General features: G+C 39.8%; 2 protein-coding genes across 3 annotated transcripts; one reads left to right on the forward strand and one right to left on the reverse strand.

The window, feature by feature from the left end:
• Positions 1-897: 897 nt before the first annotated feature.
• Positions 898-7,207, reverse strand: rae1 (ribonucleic acid export 1). Of its 2 annotated transcripts, XM_059329382.1 has the most exons (13): positions 7,093-7,207; positions 5,652-5,770; positions 5,414-5,518; positions 5,111-5,203; positions 4,597-4,683; positions 4,426-4,512; positions 4,089-4,160; positions 3,870-3,977; positions 3,581-3,687; positions 3,065-3,140; positions 2,255-2,449; positions 2,051-2,136; positions 898-1,497 (listed from the first exon to the last, which is right to left on the reverse strand). In XM_059329382.1, coding segments are annotated over exons 2-13 (1,107 nt in total). In that variant the 5' UTR covers positions 5,742-5,770; positions 7,093-7,207; the 3' UTR covers positions 898-1,496. The 2 variants fall into 2 exon arrangements, with proteins under 2 accessions (XP_059185365.1, XP_059185364.1); XM_059329381.1 differs by lacking the exon at positions 898-1,497 and having other exon boundaries at positions 2,047-2,136.
• Positions 7,208-11,086: 3,879 nt separating this feature from the next.
• LOC131968575 (bone morphogenetic protein 7-like) lies at positions 11,087-22,835 on the forward strand. Its single transcript, XM_059329519.1, has 7 exons — positions 11,087-11,483; positions 17,605-17,794; positions 21,044-21,192; positions 21,491-21,697; positions 22,309-22,382; positions 22,483-22,593; positions 22,686-22,835. Exons 1-7 carry the CDS (start codon positions 11,087-11,089, stop codon positions 22,833-22,835), a joined length of 1,278 nt encoding a protein of 425 aa, XP_059185502.1.
• Positions 22,836-23,081: the final 246 nt, after the last annotated feature.

A 23,081-nucleotide genomic window follows, 5' to 3' on the forward strand; every position in this document is an offset into this window, starting at 1 on the left:
TGTGTCCTTTTGGGAAAGAGACCGGTTAAAGTACAGTATGACAAATTTCATTGGGCCCGCCACAACAGGCCACCTCTTATTACCCTGTCATAAAAGCAAATGATTGGCATATTTAGCAAAAAAAAAAGGAGCAAGTATGCACTTCAGCTCAAAGCTCTTGTCAAAAAAGTGCCATAGTTAAGCTTTCTACATGTCCCTACATGTTACTCACTAACAACACTCTTAACCTCTGTGCAGGAAAGGGCACATCCAAGGGTCCAAAGCAACAGGTCAATGCAGCACTAAGCTTCTAAGCGCTTGACTGTCCAAATAAATATTACTCTGCTGGTGCTTATAGGAGCCAGCCTTATTTATGATCATGAGCGCAGTCAACCTGGATTAGTTAAAAGAAACTTAGTGCAGCTTCAATGAACAGTACAGGAGACAGTGGTCTAGAGAGTAGTACCAGTGTCACCCCTGAGAGCTGAGAGGAGCCGGTGAACTGTGGCAGCAGCAGATCTTCCCGCCCCCGGTGCCTTGAGTTCCACTGCTAAGTACTGAGGGTCTAGCTAACAGTGAGGTGATACTCTAATGACCTCAATAAACAGGCATTTAATTCACACCTTCACTGCTATGAACTGGTTCAGTTTTCACACATGGCCTTTGTAGCTGCCCATGCTACCTTATTCATATCCTCTTGATAAATCCCCCCATTTCCAGCTGTGTATCCCTGTCAATAGGACTTAACCTGGACGAAGAACCCCACTGTCCTGCTTTGATCTCATTCCTCCCTGCTTCAGCTCTCTGACCGCAGCTCATTGACTTTCACACAGGTAACTGCTGAAGTTAAGACAATTAAGGGCAAAATGCTCCACCTGCTGGCTAACTTGGGTTAAAACAAGCAGACAGGAGGGGTCATTGTGATACGCATATTGACCAAAGTTTATCATTTTGATGCTGTGATGATCCTAAAATCAGAGACCCACATGAAAAGATTTACAGCTGAAACATGAGATAGTGGTTGGCATGCACAATACAGTTCTGTGAATCCCCAAGAAATATTTAAACAGCAAACGCAATAGGTTAACCTTTAACCTATTCCCTCAGGTTGGAATAAACATCTTCAAATCTAATAGTATGCATTATTTATTTTACATCCCAGTTTCATTCATGGAGCTAAACCACAGGTAACAGCAATTTATAAAGAGAATGAAAAGTCTTTGGAAAGCTGTAAAAAAAATGAGGACCTGAACACATAAAAAAAAGAGTCGAAACACCAAGATGAATGACACATAAAGCCCTCCCCTTCTATGATGACCTCTACAACCAATTGTCACGCAGCTGTCATCAACGCCAGGTAGGTAAGGCCCTTCTGATTGGTCCATGCACAGTACACAGCGCCGCGGCATTGGTCCAGGTGTTTGCCGAAAGGAAGGAGTCTGTCTCGAGCGTATACACACACTAAAGCAGCAGGTCTTCCGCATTTCCCCACAAGAGATGTGACTTGGCACGATGAATCTAAAGACAGGAGGGAGCAGTCAGTCACAGGAACATTTTTTCTTCATTTTTGTTTTGTTTATTTCTGAAAGGGTTTTCTCCTTTTTAGCACAGAATAAACTGTACAATATCACTGACAAAGTCAATCCTTGCAGTTGCATTCACTGTTAAATACTATAATAATACTTAAATACTATAAAATGCCATGGAAACACTGCAAAGGCTCACTGCGCACAAGTTATATGCTGTAAAAAAAAAAAGCCAACAAGCTTTTTCCCAGAATTCTTGAGTGTGCAGGTGCAAATGCTGCTTGTATAAACTGTTACAGCAAAAACTACACAAGCCTTCAAAATGAGCAGTACAGCACCATTACAAAATGACTAACTGTAGCAGTACATGGCAGTACTGAGATCTGACTCATGTCTACTGGCATTGCCCACATTCATGCATGCCAGGGATCATGGAGTGCCTCAAAAGGCCCCAGTCCGAGTCACAGGAGTATTGAGGAAGTGGGGCAGCCCCGTACGGCGACCGCGGTCTCCAGGGTTACAGACAGTGGCTGCCCTTCTCTCACCATTTCTTGTTCCGAGGCTTCAGCTCCTCGGCAGCGTTCCTCAGGAAGATGTAGTTCTTTTTCTGGGGGTTGTAGTACTCATGGCCCTGAGGAGTTTAGATGAGAACACAATATTGCAAAATTTGAGAGAAAGTCAGCTTGAGGTGCACGTAGAAAAATACAGACACTAGCTCACAATGTTTGTAAATATTTTACATCTCCCACCTTTGACCAGTCATAACTGGAAGCATATGCAAAGATGTTGCCATTGTGGTTGAAGCAGCAAGCTGTAATGGGCTGGTCGAGCTGCTCTGAGGTCTTCAACTTGGTGCGGGCGTCTTTGTCCCAGAAGCTGAAGCGCCCGTCTGAGCCCACAGTAGCCAGCGTGCCATGGACAGGATGGAAGGAGATGGCATTCACCTGATGGGATGGACATCAAACATTATAACTAGGCTGTTTAGTGTATCAGAGTGACTATACTGTGATGATGGAGTCTGGAATGATGGAGATGCACAATGGTGCCTACAAAACTGCATTAAAAATAATCCGATATGACAAATGCAACAGAAATACAAGAGGAAACATGCCATCCACTCAAAGGACACAGCAATTATATTCGTATTGGGTGTACTTAAAAATGCAAATGTCATTAATGTTAAGCCATCAAGGTACTATGAGAATAATTAACATATATTAATTGCTTCATATTGCCAATCTGTTGACAGATTGTAACAAAACTTAAAAACTTAGACCTTCCATGACTTTTTAAGTTGCCTATAACATTTCTATGTAAAGGTCTCAGGAAACAGGTTGCGTTGATTATGCATGCTGTTGATTATGCAAGTGTTGCAGTCTAGTCATTTCCAAGGCATCCATTTCTAATGTCCTTAGGTTGATTCCTACTATAACAAGAAGAATGTCTATTTCATAATGTTGTCTATGTTCCAATACAAATATGATAATGAAATCTCATTTTGTAGCACAAAGGACACACTTCGTTCACAATGTCAACACTGTACAAGAAATTCAACTTACAGCATAGATGTCCTGTGGCGTGGTTGTGTTGGTTCCATTTGATCTGTGGCACTTAAAGGTGAAGTTGTCTTTGGCTCTGAAAGGGATTAGGGAACACATTCATGCCATATTTTGCTTTAGGTCATAAACAGTATAATAAAAATACTCTAACTCCAATTTCACTCATGCTGAATCTGACGCATTCGCTTTGATTTACGTTTTACACAGCATCAAAAAAAATTGGGATACTATGTACAACATGAATAAAAAAACAGAATGGATCAGATTCAGCATGAGTGTATAGATTGAAAAAACAAATATATATTGTCTGTACTATATTTAATTTAATGTAGGTTGCAAAGGATTTGCAAATCATTAAATTCTGCTTCAAAGACATTTTTCTAAGCGTCACATTTTTTTGGAATCTAGGTTATAATCAACAATACACTTGCACTTAACTAAATTAAAGAGACACCTGTAGCAAAAGGACATCTAAATTAATTGAGCAGTAATAAGTTGATTGTTTAAGACACTCACGGGTTTGGAGGGTTGATATAGTGGATGGCCACTCGGCCCTCAATACTTCCCAGTGCAAAGCCTGTCGGCTTGTTCTGCTTGTCCTTGAATATGGCAACACAGCGGTGCTGCAGGTCCAGGACAAAAAAGTACATTGGATCAAAAAATTGAACAGTCAGTCAAACATAAAATGTTAAATATCTCACATCTATCTGAAGTCTGACTATAGATTTAGCATGGTGCAATATATAAATAGCTTTTAATAGTGGGAAACGTTAAAGAAAATATTTAATGGGGGAGGAAAATTCACCTGATGTTTGAGAGGAGAATCTATTCTTCGAAACTCAGAGGGCTGGTTCTCCAGCTGGTACACAATCAGACCTCTCTCAGCTGTGGCAACCACTGCCATGGGGTACACCTACACATTACAGTCAAGGAGTTTAAAAAACAAGCCCACAAAGTCACATATTCAGTTATCTACTCACCAGGTATTACAGATATAATGTCACACTGCTTATAGACCACTTACAACATCTGCACAGTAGCATCTCTCTGGCATCTGCAGAGACATCATTGGATTGGGAGAGCGGGTGTCCCAGAACTGAAGGAAGGAACAGAAAAGTTGCCATGTTTCTCAGTGCTACATTGCAAAGTTTGATATGTCACTCTCTGATTAGCTCTTGTTAGTGACAATTATGGTTACACATGGGTGTTAATGCAAATACATCAAGAAAAAATGTGGTCATCACCGACAGATAATGTGCTGATTTACTGTCTTCTTTTCATATTCAGATGTGCTTGGGACTATAAATGCAAAAACAGAATGCATTTCTTTTCAACAGATGTGGTGAAATGTGCTGTTGTACCTTCAGTGTTTTGTCCCAGCTGCCAGTCATGATACAACTGTAGTTTGGGGCTTTTATCCAGTGGATTGCTTTGATTGGACCATCATGCTGTGAAGAGAAATGGTGAGAGGTGTAAGATGAATCTTTTTCATTCTTATGACCACATAGTTGATCTGTAAACTCTCATCCAACCTGTGCAATCTGCATTGCTTGATTGCTGTTAAGATCCCACATCTTGGCTGTTTTGTCACAGGAAGCAGTGAAGACTTTACTCCCATCCTGGTAAAAAAGAATAGCACATCATAAATTATTCCATGGCCCAGCAGATAGTAAGGTTGGGAATCTCTAGACACTTCACAATTAGATTCTGATTTAGAGGGCTATGGTGCGCTTATAAAATAATTATTGATGCATCAGAATTATGATTTCTATACTTTATTTATTTTTGTCCCAGAAAACTTGATATTTTTAAAACAAAGTGCATTTGTAAATATCCTTAATTAAAGTAAACATATACATTTAATTCCATTTTTGTTTAGTTAGTCACAACTTGGTTTACTGATGTAAACATTTTTTCATTTATTTGGAAAATGTAAACACTCAATATTTAAATTTCCCATTTACTTTTCTGCTTTGAGACTGATGTCTCCCATTCTTAGCAAATAGCCTTTGCAGATGTTAAATTCCTTCGTATGATGAGACTTACATCGCTCCAGCATGCATCCAGTACTGGACCTGTGTGCATCTGTTGGGCTTTGGGGACCGTCTGTCCATTGTCCTGAACCTCCCAGCATCGGACCTAAGGTCACATAACACCAAAAAGACTGGGTTTAATTGTTATCATGATACATAGTCATAAACTAGTGCAGAAGTAGTCCGTCATGGACACCTCAACTGTACCACCCACACCTTGAAATTAAAGTTAAAGTTATCATCCATAACCTTGACTAAGTCAGTCTGCTATTGTGTACACCATTACAATGATGATTAAATAAATAAATAAACTCACATCGTTGGCCCAGGATCCTCCAATGAGGAAGTTCCCTGGCATGGTGGGGGGACTGAAAGCCAGACAGCTGATGCTGTCATCTGGAGGAGAAGTCACTTCAACATCCTGTAGGAAAGGTCGAGGACATAAAAAACAGAGAAAATTGTTAAGCTTTTAAGTAAACAGGTTTTCAGTGAGTCATAACAACAATTTTTAAAAGCCATGTCAAACTCTTTTTTCCTGTAGTCCGCTGGTTTACCTTCATGGGATTGTGGCTGTCCGTTGTTGCGTTTCCAAAGACACCTGTCCCTCCTGCTCCAAAACCGGAGGTTGTCCCAAATAAACTCATACTGCATTAACGTTATACCTGATGTGCACCTGAGAGAGAAGACATGGGCACAGGGTAAGTAACACGATATAATATTTCGTCACCCTGTTAAAATAATCGCCTAACTCATTTTTTTCAAGTTTTGCAGGAAACACAAAAAACTTCACCAAAAGTGGAACATATGACATTTATTGATCATTTCACTCAAAAAGGATGTAACAAAAGATGGCTATTGGCATAGTAATAACACTGTGTGTAAATTATGTAACTTAAGAGAAATAAATGACTTAGGCAATTTTTTGAACATGCCTTTGTGACTTAAGCAAGATATGGTAACACTTTATTTTGAAGATGTCTACATAAGAGTCACACAAGCCTGTCAGAAACATGACATGACAAGTATCATGAGCATTAATGTTACTTCAAAGTGTCATTAATGTTCATGACACATCCCATGTCATGTTTATGACACGCTCATGTCACTTTTATGTAGACACCTTAGAGTAAAGTGTTACCAATATTAGTGTCAACAATAAAAAGCTGATAAACTAAACTGATAACTGAACAATCTCCCTCTAGCTCTTCTTTGCTGGGTCTTATCTGATGCCAATGAATGTGGCAAATTGTCAAAGAAATGATTATCTTAAAGGGGTAAAATCACATGATCTGATCAACTGATGTATCCAGTGATGTAGGCGATTTTACCATCGGTGGCCGATGTCATGAGGAGATGATTTAGGCGATTATTTTAACAGTGTGACAATTTGAATATTTTCACCAAAAGCAAATTCGTGGGAGCAGATAAGATCCATTGGCTGATACAAACGGGATGAAGTAATACATATAAGAAGGCGTGTCACCACACAAATACAGTAACGTTATGTGTAAAACGCCACATGGCTAACCTTGAAGCCTTGCTTTTGCTAACAGTCCTTTATCAAGCACTTAGTTAACAAGGTTATCACTAATGATATAGGTTCGATATCTGGAAAACGTGAGTCACGGAAATCAAAACGTGACACTTGACAATACGATGGATAAGACGTACTGTTAGCCGGGAGAGCTAATGTTAACGCTAATCAACCTTACATCAGATATCGCTGCTAGCTTATAAACGCTAGCGTAAACTGAATTGCTAACATGAGGATACGTGAGCAGGTTGCCGTTTATACTGTTTAAAATACATTTAAGACGTTAAAGGACTATTCAAGGCATCATATGGGTCAGAAAATAACATGATAATTCAACGCTAGCTAGCGTTAGCTGAGCTAATGTATTGGACTAAAAACTCTACAGTACAACACTTTCAAAACCCGAATTCAAACAGCACATCATTGACAAAGCCGTCTTATGAATACATGGATATACATACCGCAAATATGTTAAACTATGGGTATAAGTCGTAACGCCGAAAGTGCCAAAACAATTTGGCGCAGCAGAAATGTGGCGCTTGTTCCTCGGTGTGTCGCAGTTTGGTGACGTTTTCGGCCCCGGTAAAAGCATGCAATGACGCGAGTAACCGCCTGGAGGCAGTGCGTCACAGCCATACATAAGCTATAAGAAAGTGTTTATATATCTATGGGCACAGGAAGCACATTTATTCTTCAATGGAAAGTCTGTATCTCGATTAACAGCCATTTTATCATCATTTTATTATTGAATGATGAGAGACTTTGCACAAAACCTTAACACTACCAGTAACTTTCTTACTGCAGTAAGTGCTGCTGTTGGTTTACGACGTTAAAAGCATTATTGCTTTTATGACACAAGTGCATACTTTTAATTGACTTAAAAAGGGAATTTACTTCATCTTAAAAATAACTCAAACTCCGTCTTTTGGCTTAGCTTTGTGTGTGTTTGAGTGTCTATTGCTGTTCAAAGAGACACATACAACTGCTTTTTCCTTGATGTTTTGTATTAGTAAGGTTTTATGTGGTCAATATGTTTAATTCAGTGTCTGTTGACATTTGGATTAATGGCAAATTACATTGTTGATGTATGCAAACAGTTTGTCCTATACACAGTTTTATTTCACACTTAGATAAATTGTTTCTTCTAAAAAAAAAAGTGTAGGATAAGTTGTCATGGTTCACAAATGTAACTCATCCAATCTCTAAAAATTATAACAATGAATCTCTAAAAATTTTAACAATAACAAATGCACAAAAAAATTATATGATATCTTGAAAAAAATTCCCACTGAAATGACCAGTTAAAACTAATTCGAATCCCCCTTATTGAAAACAACATTCAGACTGTCTCATATGTAATTTATTTTTGTCTATTTATATATATATTTTTATTTCAACTGCTCTGAATTTACAATTACATGTTTTACTTTTTATTGATGTTCACTTAGCATTCTTTCTACACTTATGCAAGGTATGTACTGTAAAAAACGTGCCAGAAATGTTTATTTTTGTAATTTTCAATAAAGCATTGGAAAAAAAAAAAACTAACTCATCCACCATGCAAAACAGAATGTAATGTTTTGCAAATCCTTTGCTACCTACATCTAATTGCATACAGTACAAAGACAAGGTATTTAATGCTCCAACTGGGCTGCCTGTGTTTTCTTTCTACTCTCATTCTGAATTTGATGCAATTAGGGTTTTATATATGTTTTATACAAATATGACAACAGTGACGTCAACCAAATGTTTCCTGCATGTGCTGATGGCCAGGAGGAATTTTAGACCCCATACAAAACTGTTTAATCATATAAATGTAACAGGAATATCTTGATCATGAACAAACTATTGACAGCCACCCTGAAACTTAAAAATGTAAAATTATTTTTTCTAAATTTGAGTGCATTACATTGGGATGGTAAATTAACTTGTGTGAGTGTTTGCTTTGAGATTTTAGATGTGTTTAAGCTAGTCAACAAAACAGAAGGGACACCCCTTCAGAAAATTTAACAGCATTTAAAACATTTAAAACACAAAAACAACAACACTGCAATGGGGTGTCTTCTAAAATATATATATTGCAAGCTTTGTATTTTAATTTGACATGTGAAAAAAATTGCTTTGTTTTAAACTTGAATTGTAAACTTCAGCAAGGTTAAATGCTAAGTAAAAGCACAACAGCTCTCCAACGATTTGTGGAAAAGTGTTGTTTTCTTTAAAATATGTGTCACGTCTTTGAGAGTTGTGTTGATTTGTTTTTCTGTCAATGGCCTCCACACGTTTACCTTTAATGCCAAAATAGCTCAGTTGGGAGAGACTGAAGATCTAAAGGTCCCTGGTTTCGGGACCGCTTGTTTTTAGGGCGACAGTGCTTTAATGGTTGGAGCTGCTAACTCTCAGTCATCAGATTGGGGACTTCTTTGCAATCATTAATAGGTTTCCTACTACACATCCATGTACCAATGTGTGAACTTAATGTCCATCACTGCACCTTTCTACCCTTGGATGATATAATGAACAGAATATGGCAGTTTGATTGAACATTTTTGCTTAAAGATTTTTCTTTTTTTGGGTCAAATAGATTGAAAATTGTATTGAAGTTCCGATAATATACGGCAGCCTTGAGATGAAAAACCAATATATATTTCTTTAAAATTAACAAAACAAAAATGTTTCAAAGGACATATTTTTCAAGAGACACAATCTGTACACATATTTTTAATGTGTTTTGTGCAGAACTAACATCTAAGGACACTTTCAGCTCGTTGTTGGGAAAATCTGACTTCTGTTCTGTCATCTACTGTCATCTGTTATTAGTTTACAAAGACTATATTTGTCTATTATAATGACTTTGCTAAAGGTCAGACCACATTTTATGCATACATTGTGCATAAATGTAGGTCATTCCAAAGGGGTTTCTTTCATTTTTCTTGGCACTGAAATGTGAATGAAATTGGAAAAAAAGGAAGAAGAGGACCAGAGTGCATATTATAAAGATTTATTATAGTGCAGGATCAATACGAACCCTTCACACACCCTTTCACACTACTTTTAGTCATTCTTATTCATCTGCTATGTGCAGTGAAACATGATATCACACAATATGGCTGTAGCCCTAGTATTCTTATTGAACTAAGTCAGTATACATTTAGCAAATTAGCATCATATGGTGCAACCGTGTAAAACCTCCTTCACTTGTAATGTGCGGGATGCTGACGTGGATGGAATAGACCGTCAGTTACAAGACCTGCTGCCATGCAGGAGTCCTTGAGCAAAATAGATTTTTACGGTCTTAAATAGTTACAGAGATGTTTACAGATGTTTGTAATGGATAAGGAGGACTCTTGTCGTTTATATGAGTTTGCAGAGATGAGCCATGTAAAGTGACCTCTACTGGGTAAATCATCTCAAGTGGCTGTGGTGCTTGTGGACATTTGGTTTAGTTCATTTATGAGTTTACTGGAAAAACAGAGAAGTACATTAGTAAAAGGCTCTTTCAGTTTGTGGCTATGACACATGAACTTCCTTCCTTGAGTTTTACGTGCTGATCCAGTCACCGCTGTCCTCCAAACTCAAAGCCCACGTGTAATCTACCTCAGTGTCGGATTCTTGCTTTGTTATTCATTGTCCACCCCCCACTCCCATTACCTCTCTAATAAAATGGTCACAGTGGAGTGCTTTAAACATTGTTGTACTCATTGTGGCTATTGGCATGTCCCTTCATGTGCCTGCACTGCTGATCACTCCACAATTAGGGTGGGCTGAGTTTATTGTTTGAGTTCAAAGGTGTGTGTGTGTGTTGAAGAAGGGGTTAGGGGATTTCCCTCTTTACTTTTAGACTGATCATTATTTTAGTGTTGGAGTATCTCCATGTGCAGAGCTTTTAGGCCCAGTGGCAAGAAATTGTCGAGAATTTTTACAAGCAAATGTGATGGTCCCAATAGAAAGACAAAGAAAAGGATCAGGCCACCAGTGAAAAGATGTGCTAATCAGATATTAAGTCAACTTTCATCAGTGGCCAAACAATCCTGTCCAAACAAAGGACGCAGTGATGGGACACTCTGGTTGAAAGGTCCACACCTATCTTATTAACAAGATAGAGAAGTGCACTTCATGATAGGACCCTGAGCTATTCTCGCCCTACTTTTCATTGCCTCACCCCCACACAGTCTCCCAATAGTTCCAGTCTTGGTTTATCCCACTCTAACCCCGGCCTGCCCCTCCCCTGACACAGCGCCTCAATAAAATACATTCCCAAGTTGCCATCAGAAGGAGCGCACGTCCGTATTACTCCAAGACATTGCGTAACAACAGATGATGAGTGAATCATATTCTGAGTAAATAGAGGTTAGTGTGATTTACTCTTAAGACTAGTAGGGGGACTCTTTATGTAGGAAGCGCACATCCAGTCTAATTTTTCGACTCGTTCCAGCAGCGCGTAAAAATTTGGGTAAAATGGTGCCAAGCGCCTTGGCGACGTTAACGACCCTCCTGTCGTGGGTTTACTGCGTGTTAGCCACGCAGGTCACCTTCTCCAACTTTTCCGTGGACAACGAAGTGCGCTCCAGCTTCATCCAGCGGCGGCTGCGCAGCCAGGAGCGCAGAGAGATGCAGCGGGAGATCCTCTCCATCCTCGGGCTGCCGCATCGTCCGCGGCCGCACATCCACACCAAAAACAACGCTGCTCCGATGTTTATGCTGGACCTGTACAACACCATCTCCACAGACCCGGAGCCGCCCGGATACTCTTACTACAAGCCCGTTCTGCCGACCCACGTCTCCCCGATGGTGACCCCACAGGACAGCCGCTTCCTAGATGACGCAGACATGGTGATGAGTTTCGCCAATCTCGGTAAGTTTGCAATCTGACACTTTCCCCCCAATTTAAACATTAAATATGTATTTAATATGTACTTTGGTCTTATTAGTAGTTCTTTTACGGGTTCTGAAATCCTTGAAAACACTTGAATGTGGTGTTTTAAGGTTTTAAAAGTGATTGTCTTTTGCATGAAGTTATTGAAACTGGTCCATTTTCTTTGTAATATAGGATGCCAAGTCTACTTCCAAACAGGTGACACATTTTAAAACGTTAAATTAAACTGTTCCTTTATTTTATCCCCCTTCTGTCACAAAGTTTGGGTTGTTTATAGCACAATAACAACTAATTTAATGTGATGAAGAAGTGAAATAATCAGCACACTGTATACTTTATGTACTCAATATATTTATGTAATTTACCACATTGGGTGGTGCTGGGAAATCTTGAAAATGCACACTGAAGATGTTTGGAAGGTGCTTGAATATGACTTGAAAAGGTGTAGGAACTCTGTATATAAACGGTCGCCCATAAAGTTGGAATAATTTTGTTTTCAGACACAATCCTCTGTTGATTGTGGTTTCATCTTCATTGTGATATGTTTGGAAGAGATTGATGAAAAGAGGTAAAAAAAATTTTTATTCCAACTTTATGAGCGACCATGTATATAAATGTAGGCTGCACTAATGGTACAAGAAATTGATTCATTGTGTTTATGAGTTATATTTTTTTATTATAGTGTTCTTTTCAAAATGTCCCAACCAATGAAATGTCATCCCTGTTATCTGATTGGATTCAAGGTTTAACTGCTTTCCATGTTGTTTTCCAGTCTTCCAAAGCCACTACAACACAGCGCATTAGTCAAGTGTGTGTGTGTTTGTGTATGTGTGTGTGTGTGTGTGTGTGTGTGTGTGTTTGTGTATGTGTGTGTGCCATGTGTCTCTGACACTGTGGCTTTTCGGTCACTTTCTTCACTTAAAATCAGGCATTATGCATTCCGAGCTGTAAATGTTATGACAACATGCCTGTATCCGATTTCCCCAGAATCCCTTCAAAGCTCTGGGGGAGAGGCTTTAGCATGGCTTTGTTTCGCATGACTGGGAGTTGAACGGGTATTTCTAAACCCCCGGGGAGCAAGAAACAAGTTGCCTAAAGATCAAGATACAAACTGCATCTAAACATGTGTTATTGCAGTGGTGATCTCTGTTAGTGCAGGTGTTTGTGTGTGCATTCCTGCGTTTATGTGTCTGTTTGTGTGTTTGTTGGGAGGGCGCAAATCACATGGGTCACAGGTGGGAGCTTGGGCTCACTCAGACATTATTGAATTTATAAAAGGCAAATCCTGCCTTTGTTTCCCTTCGAGATCCTCTGATATCACTATGGTGAAACAGCAGACGGCACGGTGCCTGTGGCTCTAATCCGGATGTGGTTACATCCAAAACCAACCCATGTCTTCTTTATGCCTCAGGAGTTGGGTCATAGGTCAACCTGAAGAGATGAAGTTTATTCACCATAGATACGTCCCCAAGAAACCTTTAACCTTCCTGTCTGTTTGCATGGCTTTGAGATTGAACTGGAGTCTTTAAATGAAGGGAGTTATTTTTCGATCAGCCCACAAATGTGTAGCTAATATAAAACATTTGGATAACGTAACATTTTATGTCCTCAGTCCTGAACTTTTAACTGACGGTCTTTAGCTAATGAGATCTGGAAACATTGTTTCTGAAAACTCATAGCAGATTTGTGTGGTTTCACATCTGAGAGTTTGATTACAAAGAGGAAGGAGGACAAAAAAGGACACAATGAGTGTGTATTATTTCTCTCTCTCTCGAGCCCACCATGACCTCCTGTGCTGATGATTGGCAGAGTTTTAAACTGAGGCTCCCACAATATGCTGGCGCGACTCTGTCTTGGTGGTCCCTGGATGATCGCTTCAAGACCGAACTGGATTATGGTATTTCCCTTCCAAAGACCACAGCTTCCAGTGAGAGGGAGAGCTGCTGTAGAGCTGCACAGTCCCTTCTCCCAGTGCACCCAGGTAGATCCTTTTTTTAGAAGGGTGGGTGACAGGGGGTCTTTAGGGGGAGATTGCAGGTCAACAGTAGATGCCAGATTAAAGTGATATACATCATCATGTGAAGGGGTCTAGCCTGAGTTGTTCTCGTCATGAATCAGTTTTTAAAATGTAAAATTAAATTCGTAAATTAATAAATTAATTGATTGACTCATATCGTGACAGTGTATAAGGAATTAGAACATTATAGGGAAGGTCATTCCTATAATCAATTATGTCTCTTAGTTTTTTGCTGCTATTTTTGGGTTGACACCATTATTTACACATATTTGGTGCTAATTTAACCAATTTTTAACCACTTGAGAATTGCCAAAAGTGGTCAGAAATCCTTCCAAAATACCACATTAAGACACCAAGACCTTTATGAACACCATAGAAAAAGCCATGCTGTAATTTGGTACTAAAAACTTAAGACATTTTGGAAAATTGCATTTGGGTGGTGAGTGCCTCAACAGTGCAGACATACCAGATTTATGCAATTCCAAGACTGTTGAGATCCCCAGTCTGCAGAAATATTCAAATGCAATAGTTGAAAATAACAAATTTGCACTTCATGAGAACAAAACTAAAACTGCACTGTTCCTGCACCAAACTGCATGGAATTGGCATACAGTGGGCATGTCCATAAACGGCAAATGTGGATACCCATAAAACCCATTTTCACTCAGATATATTGAGGTCAGAGGACTTTGGGGCAATGTTTTGTTCCCAAACATGATATCACGACATGGTTGGTACTAGTTTCACATGATTCCAGGATCTTCTTCGTAGCTTTGAGCCCACTACAGTTTCTGAAAGAGAAAGTCTGCCGGAGGGCCATCGAAACGTAAATTATGTTAGAGGGAAAGGATACAGAAACGTCACTGTGCACATGTCATTACACATATATGCTGCATATGTTTACTCCTGTTAGAATGCCAAACCACAGGTCATACTTTAGCAGGAAGCATTCATCTCATTGTCATGCAACATTACACAGGGCAGCTGCTGTTGCTCTAAACTTTGTAGTTCCTCTTGTACATTTATTTATAAAGAAATGCATTGAATGCACTGCAGAGGTCTGTTGCTGTGTTGTTATCAGTTGTAGCCTTTCTGCTGTCGACCGTCTTGTTTGCAGCTGCTGAAATCTTTGCCTGGAGACGAGTACACATGCGTTCAGTATGGGCTGTTTTTTGCATTGACCACAACACACCTGCAGAGCATGGGAAAAGGCTTAATGACCAGAAATGTCACTGGCTTTCATTAAAATAGAAAGAGCACAAAATGCTCTCCTAACAGTTGGAGGAATGGCCGTGTTGCTGGAGAACAGAAGGTGTATTGTGTTTCTGAGAACAAGCAGGAAGAAATGTGTTTGTCCTGCTAAGCTGATCTGAAGAAAGTATAAGGAGATCATGCTAAGAATTTCACCAGAAAATCACATTAACCTTCTCATTATTTATACATTCATGTGCAAAATAATCCTTTCCTGAGCTGTCCTGAGAAGACACTTTAAGTTGCCAGTTTCTTTAAAAAATCTCTGCAGAAAAGATGTCATGGTGCTAGATTCTTGATTAAAAATGTATGCAAAAGTGCAATATTTGTTTGGCAAAAATCTTTAGTGATTTTAATAATCTGCAACTACAAGGGACTTTCATTTTGTGTTGATTTGGTGGCCCCTGTGGTCAAAAGCGGTGGTGGTTTGAAGAGCACCGTCGAACATTCACCTGTGAGAACGGGGTTCATGTACCATGTGAAAACAAAAGTAAACTATTTTTTACGTAACTTCCGTGAATCTTGGTTTGTGAATCCCATTTTTTTAAACATAAGTTACACTTTTTACATAACTCTCGTAACTGCTTCACTTCCAGCATTTGCTTATATTTATTTACTGTTTAAACTGTCTTTTATAATGCCTAACCAGGACGTGCTTTGCCCTAAACTTAGGTCAATGGTTTGTCGCCAAAATTCACAGAAAGTGTGTGCTATTTTTAGAACACTCTGCTCTTTCCCACAAGCCGTGAAACGCTCATATGTGTTGTTATGATGGGTATTGACAAAACTTTTAGGTTGGAGATCTTGTTGGCCGTAACCACACCTGAAACGTATTCTCATGAACAGGTTTGTGTGACTTCTTATGAAAAGTAATGATCAGGAATTTGTTAGATGAACTATGATATATGACCAGTAAAACATATGGATTTTGTAAGGTGTAGGAACCAAAACTTCTGCTTAAGGTTCACAACGTTCAATGGAACATGAACACTGGTCTCCCAGTTAAAAACTGGGCATCCATCGTCAGCCCTTCCTCTAGTACTACAAACTTTGCCTGGGAAAATGTAAACATAAGCTCATCTGGTCTGATTTCATATGATTTTGCAGTGAGTTGGACCCACTGACAGGCATCAAAAATAACTACATAGAAATAGCCAATCTTCTTGCCGATGGTCTTGTTTGCTTATGTAGGTCATACAGAGGCTTCAGTATTAATCCAGACTGTTTAATAACCAGTTGAAATCTGCATGTAGTTGCTTTAAACTGTGCTGTCAAACTTGTCAATGTATGCAGACATCCGTGGACTTGAAAGGGCGGAAAATGTTTACTTGAGTAATAGACTTAGAACTGATTTTAGTCAGTGGTTGACTGATGCAGAGAATGATATAAATCATATCTAAAGGAGGTATTATTATTCAGAGACTTAACTTGTTTTGTGCAGACAAAGTGATACATCTCTAAACCACCCATGCTGATTTGTTAAAAAAACAAAAAAACAACAACATTTAAATAAAATTGCAATAGGTTAATGAAAGCTTCGTGGCTGTGTGGCCCTGCAGTGTCAGGAGTAATCTGAAGTGTTGAAATGCCTCCCAGAGGGAAGTTTGCATATCTGAGGTCTGATCTCTGCAGCTAATGGTCCCTAACGTAAACACACCAAGTCCTTACAAGCAATTATTGCTTTCATAAAAACACCCCTCGTTCCCTTCCAGCATTTAATTGCGGTCAAACAAATGACTAGCAGGGTTCAGAATGCACGGCTCTTAACGATGTGTGTGTTTTTGTGTCGTTAGAAATGTTTTTAAAAGACTCTGATTCAGTGTGAGAAAAAAAGAGTTCTGTTTCCAGTCTTGAAGAGCTGTGTGCGTGGTTGTCTGCGCACTGAAACAATAGTGGACCATCAGGCTGATGTCATGATGATGTCATGGTGTATGTCAGTGGGCAGGATGTGTTTTAAGGTGACTAATCGCTGCCCTGCTCTGCACACCTTCACCAGAGACCTCCGCTGCTCTTTCCAAGGACAAACACAACGCTGTGAAAACACGACACTGGAAAGCTTCAGGAAGCTCCGGGGTCTTTCTGACCACCATTCTTCTGGAAAGTCTGAGTGGTGGAGAGCTTCAGCTGGCGCGGGGCAGGTTGGAAACCATCAGCTGCGTTACTTTATCCTCTGCAATCAGAGTGAAATGACTGGATACACAGTGATACATGGCAAAGTGATCAGGGAGGTGTGGGTGGTACGGACTGTACGTTGAGTTGCACATGAATTTGTGTGTCTTTCTACTTTATGTGAGTGTGTTTGTAAAAGCTCACTGGCAGCTGTGGTTTTCCGGGCAGTGCCTTAACAGGCCTTTTCTTGTGGTCAGCACATGTGTGCAATTTAAACAGGGAGCCAAACTGAGCCTTGAGTGTGTTTTTTCTCCCCCACATTGGCACGTATGGTAGACTTAAGTGATGTTTAGATCAATCACTTCACTCGTGGAAGCAGGATTTTTCCTATTTCTGACACAGTGCTTCCGAGATGTGGGCAGAGTGACACACATCAGAGCAACGTTTGATTTGGCGACAGTTTTTGACAGATATGCAACCACCGGCCGGTTTAACCATCTGATTGTACTCACAGTGGTTTGCCTTTTCTCTCAGATGTACAAACTTTCCCACTGAGGGTGAGAAATAATATTTCACTATATGTGTCAGCTGATGAAGCCAACAATTTCTCATAGTGGTATCATATCCCGGTACATTATGAATGAAGCATTCTGATCATGAACGCATCAATCACATGTTGATTTATCACCTCTATTGCTGTCTCTTTTTTTTTCTTCCTCATAGTTGATCAGGATCAGGATCTTCTGTCTCAGCAGCACAGAAGAGAATTTCGATTTGACCTTTCCCGTATTCCAGAGGGAGAGGCAGTGACAGCTGCAGAGTTTAGGATTTATAAAGATTTCATCCAGGAGCGCTTCGAGAACGAGACATTTAATGTCAGTGTATACCAGGTCCTGCAGGAGCCTCCAAACAGGTATGTCTGTTCTCTTTCCTTCATATCTCAAACTTATTTGCTGATTTACTGCTGCTTCCCCTTGATTTTTTTTATCCTGTGCCATATATATCAGCTCAACCTCCTCAGTGTTTAGCATAAAGGCAATGGTGTAAGAAGTACTTGAATCTTTTACTTAGGTAAAAGTAGTAACACTTATATAGTATAGTGTAGCAATAATACAAGTAAAAGTCCTGTACTGAAGACCGTACTCAAGTAAAAGTACAAAAGTATAAACATAAAAATATACTTAATGTAGCAGCTGGTAATGGTGGGTTATTTTCCCACAGACTATGCAATAACACTTCCTTTTGCAGTCAGTGGAGTCGCCCCCTGCTGGCCATAAGAAAGAATGCAGGTTTAAGGTACCACCACATTGGCTTCTTTTGCGGTTGACACTTGGTAGAAACAAGTTTTAAAGGCATGCTGTTGGTGAATATTTTTAATGTAATTTTTAGTAGCATGCGTATAAAATCCCATTCACCCAGAAGTGTCACAGACAGATATCTCAAAACCCAGATAAATAAAACCAAACCGCAATTAGTTTTATTTTTTTATTTGGATGCACTGGCCCTATCAGTCTTCATAGTAGTTGGTTTCATTGCTACATATGATTATCCTCTTGTGCTAGTGACATAGTATGCATCGTGTGGTCGAGTTTAAACAAACACCCACTGTGTGTTTTCCTGTTCTGGCTGCTTGTTAAACTGCTGTACGTGCACACAGATCTGTCTGCTTTGGATCTGTCCGTCTACATTTCCTCACAGGTTATTTCTGCCGATGTTAGTGTCAGCACCCAAGCTGTTTACATAGACATTAGTGTCAATTACAGAAACACTGCCGTTTTCTCCAGAGCAGGTTTACTCTCACACAGTCAGAACAGGACAGTCCCCTGGAGACCTGCATTTATAACACGCAGCTCCAGCCACAAATAACACTCTCAACCCCTGAGACGTCATTTTACTCGCTTTCTCTTACACAGCCACTGTTACTCTCACACTTTTTTTCTTGTTTCAAACCACATGTAGAATTAGAGAACAAAACAACTGGTTATTTGATTCTAGAATAATTAGATCTCTCACAAATCAAAGTTCTACCCCCCAAATTATAAACTGCCTCAGCTGATCATGTGCAGGCAGTCCTTCACCGGTGACAGTGGGGCTGACGATGGTGTTAAGGGCAACACCATTGTCATTCACAGACACACACAAACCCCTCCACACAGACAGGCAGGCGACAGACGTCTGCCCGAGGGTCTGAAACTCTGTCTGTAAACAAAGCTATTGTCTGTGAAATTTGCCCTTAAGACAAGGCATATCAGTACAGGAGTTTTCTTCTGGGATGTTAACAGAGCGCTCCTTTGATAATGGCTGTTTGCTGTGGGTGGATACATGATGCAAGGCGTTATATGATGATGAGGACTTGCCCTGGATTTTAAGGTTGCTACATATTGTTCTGAGGCAAACAATCTTCTTTAATCATGCTTTATTGTTGTAATCTATTACTTGCAATGTATCCGTCCATTAACAGTTAATAGTGTTCTTTTTGCACAATATGTTGCATTATCATTTGTTACTCTGATTTGAACATCATTTATCCTGTTTAAATATATTGTACAGTGCAGTCAGAAATGTCAGGAAGGACAGTGACACATTGCCTGTTTTGTTGGCTCAGTGCTCCAGAACTGAAGTAATTTAGAATCAAACAATGGCCAGGAGATTAAAGCGAAACACAAAAGGCCTAAACAGTGTTTTTTCATGCACTGGTCTATTTTGAGATTTTTAGACTAGTTTGCCTTGATAACATGTCTTTTTTTCAAACTAGTGGAAAGAAAACATCCAAAATACACACTTAAGTGTTTATTTCCCCATACTTTGTCTATTTGTGTCTGTAAATTTTGCTTGGCATTAGATAAAATTGCAGAAAGTCAGAAATCTCCACTTCAGGAGCACCTACATACACAAAACATTCCAGTATAATTTCTATCTATATTCTGAAGGTTATTACAGAGAGTTTTGTCTATATTTCATTCACATTTTATTCCTAAAAACATGATTTCAGATTTCTGGAGTGATAAAAAGAGATTCCCATTGTAAAAACCTTCGACTCAAATATGTCAACAAAAATGAGAAGAACGCTCAACCTCCTTTTCTAATATTCAACTTTCTGTTCTGGAAATGTGTGCAAATAAGCACATATTTAATAGGATAATGACCCCTTTGCATCTTCAAGATAACGTTTCAGAAAACGTGTTATACAAAAATGAATTGTCATAATGTAAATAACCAATTGAGGAAGTTCTGTGATGAGATTTATTAGTTTGGGGATTTTACCCTAGTCACCTGTGTCTCCCAACAGTAATTGCTCAGTTTTCATTTGTTGTTTATAGCCACATCTGATGAACAATGTAGGAACTGTCACCATCCCTTTTTATATTACTGACAAGTTCAAGGTAACACAGTGTACATACATCAACCATGAAGCATTATTTATTATCTTGCTTATTTGTTGCCTTCAGCCTAGTCTTCAGCAAATGAAACACATTCTCAGTTGAACTCAGGTCAGGTGTCTGACTTGGCTTATCAACAACATTCCACGGTTCAGCCATAAAAAACTCTTGGATGCCTTAAATGTATTATTTTCCTGTAGCATTGTCTTCAAATTGGAAGAATATGTATATAAAAAAGGCTATAGTTCCCACACTGTTCCCATAGTATGGTTGTAAACACCTCCAAACACAAGGCAGAAAATTTGCAGTTTAACCTCAAAATCCTTGTTTCATTTTAAACTCAATGTGCTGGTGTATTTTGCCAAAACAGCATTAAAACAAGTTGCCCAAATACTTTCTAACTACTGTAGCAATTACAGGACCACACATGTAGTTTTGCATTTTGTAGCTCATTAAGTACCTTTTATGGCTGCCAACCATTTTCCTTAGCTTACCACACAGTTTAAGATTGCTGTTATACATCCCAGACAGACGTTGCTTTCCATTATTTCAGGAATGAAAATCAATTTGCATGAGTAACAAATCACACTTGATATTTCATAAACACTGAAACATATTTGCAAGTAGCGATTTAAAAGTCTTTGATGGTTCATAAAAAGGAAAATTTGTAATATTTCAGCCTGCAGCCAAAGAAGGATACCTCTCTGGAAACCTGTGTCTTAACACTCTGTGCTTTTAGCTTTGAATGCCTTGAATTTAATAACATACTGTCCTCTTCTTAGTGAAGTGGAGCTCTTGCTACTGGAGCAGAGAGAAGTGTGGGCTGCAGAGGAGGGCTGGCTGATCTTTGACCTGACCGACACCAGTAACCTCTGGCTGCTCAGCCCTGAGCAGAACCTCGGCCTGCACCTGGTCCTGGAGGACAGCCTCGGTCAGTAACTGCCATACATTAACTAACACAGAGAGGATCTATAAAAGTAACAACAGCAAGAATAAGTCTTTGTCTGCAGTAATGATTTAATACTCTTTTAATCCAATGCAGGAACGACCACATATTGAGTAAATATTTGTAGAGGGTCCTTACAGAGTTAAAGTTATGATTGTGGTTATTGTGGTCAAATTATGATGAACAAGTTATTGTTTAGTAGGGACTTAGATATATGTGTGTTATTGTCATCTTCAGCGAATGGTTGAGACATTGGTTTTGTTCCCCCTGTCTCCCTCTGTAGGCCAGAGGAGGAACCCCCGACTTGGAGGCCTGGTGACAGGCAGTGGGCCTCAGGACAAGCAGCCCTTCATGGTCGCCTTCTTCAAAGCCAATGAGGTGCGCTTCCGTAGCATCCGCTCTGCTCACGGCCACAAAGGACGCCAATCCAACCGCTCCAAACCCCAGAGGACTGTCCAAGATGCACTAAAGGCAGTAGAGGCTGCAACAGGTGCCTGAACCCTTCAGATCTCACCATATTTTACTCTAATCATGGTTTTAATGAATTTAACTCAATGGCCTTTAAAGGGATAGTTCACATTTGTTGAAGCGGGGTTGTATGAGGTACTTCTCCACAGTTATTGTATTATCTACAGTAGATGGCGGTCAGCACTCCCAAAGTTTGGAGAAGCAGGCAGGAGTACAGACACAGAAGCAAAGCGATGTACTGCTGTGGATGGGGGCAGCAGCATAACATATTTTAAAAATCAAGTCACACAATAAAACAAACAAACTGATCCACTGTGGCAGCAGTAGACCAGCAACACACGTGTTCTGCAAATTTAAAATAGATGTTTTTGTCAATGGAGTTTGGTGGCTTTGGAGAGCATATAATGCCTTTAACTCCCGTTGTGCAAACAAGGCTGTCTGATGGTGAATATAATCTAAATATAGCAAACACTTAAAGTGATATTCATTACTTCAACAGTACATTGATTCTGTTCCTGTCCTCCTGCTTGCTTCCATGAACTCATACAACCCCACTCCAAAAAAACCTATCCTTTTAATACTTTTTTGTACGTTATACTTTCGGTACTCATACTTGCATGTTTTCAATTTCAGATAATCTTGGCCTCTCCAAAGAAGGATGTAAAAAGCATGAACTGTATGTCAGCTTCAGAGATTTGGGATGGCAGGTATATAGCTTTCATTCAATCTCATTTGAATATAATTTTACTTCATTTTACATCCAAAAGTGACACTTAAGTGACATTTGCACGTGTTTAACTTGACCAGGACTGGATCATAGCACCAGAGGGCTATGCAGCGTACTACTGCGAGGGAGAATGTGCCTTCCCTCTCAACTCCTACATGAACGCCACAAATCACGCCATCGTGCAAACTCTGGTAAGTCCCACGCAGCTCCAAGATGACGGCACTTTCACTGCAACCTCTACTTTCTGTGAGGATTGATTTAAGCTCTCTCTATTAAATCACAGGTGCACTTTATCAACCCGGGCACGGTGCCCAAGCCCTGCTGTGCCCCTACTCAGCTCCACGGCATCTCAGTGCTCTACTTTGACGACAGCTCCAACGTCATCCTCAAGAAGTACCGCAACATGGTGGTCAGATCCTGTGGCTGCCACTGACTGCTCAAACCCCCTCCTGTGAGTTCTGCAAGTCTGGAGTGACACAGAAAAGGCAGAAGTGAAAGGACCAGAGACAAGAGATGATTGAGTGTCTGGTCATCAGGGAGCTCCTGCCACAGAACACGCTTTTATTCTGGTGTACTGTTTTAATGAGCCGCAGCTGAGCCTCCCATGCAGTATTAACCATTACCACAAACCAATTGGAACTATTGGTAACAGAGAAAGGTTGAACAAAGGGGTTTCTTT

The sequence above is a fragment of the Centropristis striata genome, chromosome 3 (assembly GCF_030273125.1).
Source record: "Centropristis striata isolate RG_2023a ecotype Rhode Island chromosome 3, C.striata_1.0, whole genome shotgun sequence".
Lineage (NCBI taxonomy): Eukaryota > Metazoa > Chordata > Actinopteri > Perciformes > Serranidae > Centropristis > Centropristis striata.